Source organism: Neopelma chrysocephalum, unplaced genomic scaffold (genome assembly GCF_003984885.1).
Source record: "Neopelma chrysocephalum unplaced genomic scaffold, ASM398488v2 Primary Assembly neopelma1_95229, whole genome shotgun sequence".
Classification (NCBI taxonomy): domain Eukaryota; kingdom Metazoa; phylum Chordata; class Aves; order Passeriformes; family Pipridae; genus Neopelma; species Neopelma chrysocephalum.
The window spans coordinates 1-3,296 of record NW_020923916.1 but is presented as its reverse complement, the minus strand read 5'-3'; the positions used below and the strand labels follow the sequence as shown (position 1 = coordinate 3,296).

The following is a 3,296-nucleotide window of genomic DNA, read 5'->3' as shown; positions in this document are numbered from 1 at the left end:
AACCTGACCTAAACCTCACCGAAACCTGACCTAAACCTAACTGAAACATGACTAAATCTAACTGAAATCTGACCTAAACCTAACCTTAACTTAAACCTGACCTAAACCTGACCTAGACATTACCTGACCTAAATCTTTAAGTTTAAGTTAATCCTAACCTTAAATTAGGTTCAGTTTAGGTTTAAGTTAAATCTAACCTTTAATTAAGTTTAATCCCCCAAAATCTCACTAATCCCACAAAGATTGAGTCCAACCCTGGCCCTTGCACAAGACCCCCCCCTAAAATCCCACCAGGATCATCCAGTCCAACCCCTGACCCGGCACAGGACCCCTCAAAATCCCCCCCATTCCAAATCCCAACCCCTGAGAGGATCATCCCAACCCTCTCCCTGAGCTCTGGCAGCTTTGGGGCCGTGACCAAACCCTGGGGAGCCCCTTCTAGTGCCTGACCCCCCTCTGGGTGGGGGAGGAAGAACCTCTTCCCAAAATCCAACCAGCCCAACTCCAGCTGTCCCTCAGCACCCACCACTGCCTCCCGACCTCCCAGGCCCCCTTTTCCCGCGGGAACTCCGTGTTTTGATGGGTTTGATCCGGGTTTTGTGCTCCCCCAGCCCCACCTCGGCTCCCTTCTGCAGCAGCAGCTCCACGCAGTCGGCGTCAGCCACCATGCAGGCGCAGTGCAGAGGCTTCAGCGTCCCGTGCAGGCAGTTCACGTCCGCACCCTGGGGGCACAGGGACCACCCCGGGGTCAGCAAAGCTACCCAGGGGTCTCCAAACCCACCCGACTGGGCTCCCAGCCCACCTTCTCCCCTCCCCGGGGGTCTCACCCTGCCGGTGAGGGTCCCTCCAAACCCCCCGGGGGTCTCACCCTGCCGATGAGCTCCTCGACGTTGTCGCGGGGGAAGGAGCGGATGGCGGCGATGGTTCGGATCAGGCGCTCGGACAGCGAGTACTTGCTCTGGATGCTCTGCATGATGTACCACATGGCGGGGAGGCATCCCCGGGAGCCCCCCGCGCCGACCCGGGGCTGAAAGGGGGCCGGGGGGGGACACTGGGGGGGGCCGGGGGAGGAGCCGCGGAGGCCCGGGGGTGGGTCCTGGGGGGTTCAGAGGGGGTCAAGGGAGTCCCAGGGAGATTTAAGCGCGGTCTAAGGGGGTCTCGGGGGGCGACCAAGGGGGTCCCAGCGGTGTTCCGGGTGGTCCCGAGGGGGTCCCGGAGAGGTCTCGGTGGTATCTGGGGGGTCCCGGGACGGCTCCAGGCCCAGCGGGAGGCGGAAACCGCCGCTAACCCGGAAGTGACGCACACCCAGCCGCGCACGCGCGCGGGAGGGAGCGCGCGCCCCGCCCCCCGCCCGCTCCACCACCAATCCGACTCCGCCTCGCGTAGGTCCCGCCCCCCACCCCTCATTATCGCCCAATGGCTGGCTCCTGCCTCCATCAAGCCCCGCCCCTCTTGTGTTCTCCGCCAATCCACGCAGAAAGGGGCGGGGCCGCAGGGGCTGGGTGGTGGCGGCGTGTGGCGCCCCCCAGCGGCCCAGGAGGGCGGGGACCCCATAAATGTTGGGGGAAAAAAGGGTTTTTTGGGGTCCTAAAGGGGTTTTAGGGGTGCTGGGACCGGAGAGCCCTCCCAAGGACCCCCCCAAGGTCCCCCTCTCACCCAGGAGCCCCCCCTTAACCCGAGGGGTCCCCGTCCCGTCCCCCCTCTCAGGAAGCCCCCAGTAGTTGTGTGTGGGGACAGGGATTGGCCCCATAACCGGGAAGGGGGGATGGAGGGACGGGACAGGGGTCGGCCCCACAAATGGGGTACAGGAATCAGCCCCATAATTGTGTGTGGGGAAACAGGGATCGGTCCCAGAAGTGGGAGGGGGGCAGGGATCGGTCTCGTAGTTGTGTGTGGGGACAGGGATTGGCCCCAAAAGTGGGAGGGGGACAGGGATCGGTCCCAAAACCGGGGGGGGTCACGGGGGACGGGACAGCGATCGGCCCCAGAAGTGTGAGGGGAACAGGGATCGGTCTCATAGTTGTGTATGGGGACAGGGATTGGCTTCAAAAGTGGGAGGAGAGTGAAAAGGATCGGCCCCACAACTGGGAGGGGGAGAGGGATCGGTCCCATAATTGCGTGTGGGGACAGGGATTGACGCCAAAAGTAGGGGGGGGGACAGGGCTCGGTCCAAGAACTGAGGTACAGGGATCAGACCCACAAACGGGGGTTGGGGACAGGGATTGGTCCCAAAATTGAGGGGGGAGGGACGGGGATCGGTCCCGCAACTGGGAGGGACACGGGGATCAGGCTCAGAACTGGGGAGAGGGAGGGGGACGTGTCCCATTATTGTGGGGTGGGGGGACAGGGATCGGTCCCATTATTGTGGGGTGGGGGGACAGGGATTGATCCCATTATTGGGGTGGGGGGACAGGGATCGATCCCACAACTGGGAGGGAGACAGGGATCCATCCCAGAACTGGGGGGAGGGGGGTTTGAGGGGTGGGGAGCAGAGGGTGTTGGCCCCATAACTGGGGGGTGGGGGGCAGAAGGATGGGGGTGTGACCCCATAATTTGTGGGGTGGGGGGCACAGGGGAGGGCATTGACCACACAACTTGTGGGGTGCAGGGGGTGTAGCACGGCACCAGCCCCACACACCTTTTGGGGTCTCCCCCCACCTCCAGCTCCTCCCAGCGGCCCCACATCGCCCCACTGACCCCCCCCACCCCCCTCCCCATTCCTGGGGTGGGTGCGGGTCCCCCGTGGGGCCATTCCAGGGTGGAGGGGGGGGCCCGTCCGGCCCAACCGGCTCCAGGAATCCCGCCCGGCCCCTTCTCCCCCCCCCCGATATGGGTGGGGGGCACCCAGACTCCCCCCTGCCCTCCCAGCACAATGGAGAACCCACCTTTGGGTTCCCCCCCCTCGGGGCTGGAACATCACGGGCCTTTCCCCCCCATTTCCCCCAATTTTACTTCGTTCCTGCCCCTTTTCCTCTCATTTCCCCCGTTTGTCCCTTTTTGCCTCATTTTACCCCATTTATGCCCAATTTTGCCCCGTTCTGCCCCGTTTCCCCCCATTTCTCCCCTTTTTGCCCCATTTCCCCCGTTTTGCCCCATTCCTGCCCCTTTTTATCCCATTTCCCCCAATTTCCCCCTTTTCTGCCCCATTCCTGCCCCTTTGTGCCCCATTTATGCCCAGTTTTACCCCATTCTTCCTCCTTTTCCCCCCATTTCCCCCTTTTCCCCCCATTTCCCCCGTTTGTCCCTTTTTGCCCCATTTTATCCCGTTTATGTCCAATTTCACCCCATTTCTGCCC

At 62.6% G+C, this 3,296-nt stretch overlaps 1 protein-coding gene across 7 annotated transcripts in view; it reads right to left on the bottom strand.

Annotated features, from left to right (window-relative positions):
- The window catches only part of ASB8 (ankyrin repeat and SOCS box containing 8), a 2,534-nt gene extending 1,416 nt beyond the window's left edge, over nt 1-1,118 (bottom strand). For 5 of the 7 annotated variants that reach the window (XR_003538218.1, XM_027708014.1, XM_027708013.1 and 2 more), the window contains exons 1-2: nt 869-1,117; nt 618-722 (exon numbers count right to left, since the gene is read on the bottom strand). Coding sequence is in view for 4 of the 7 variants with exons in the window: in XM_027708014.1 (XP_027563815.1) it covers nt 618-722; nt 869-985 (222 nt within the window). In the remaining 3 variants the exon portion in view is untranslated. Of the gene's footprint in view, nt 1-617; nt 723-868 lie in introns of all 7 variants that reach the window. The other 2 variants (XR_003538219.1, XR_003538220.1) reach the window with 1 other exon arrangement.
- Nucleotides 1,119-3,296: the final 2,178 nt, after the last annotated feature.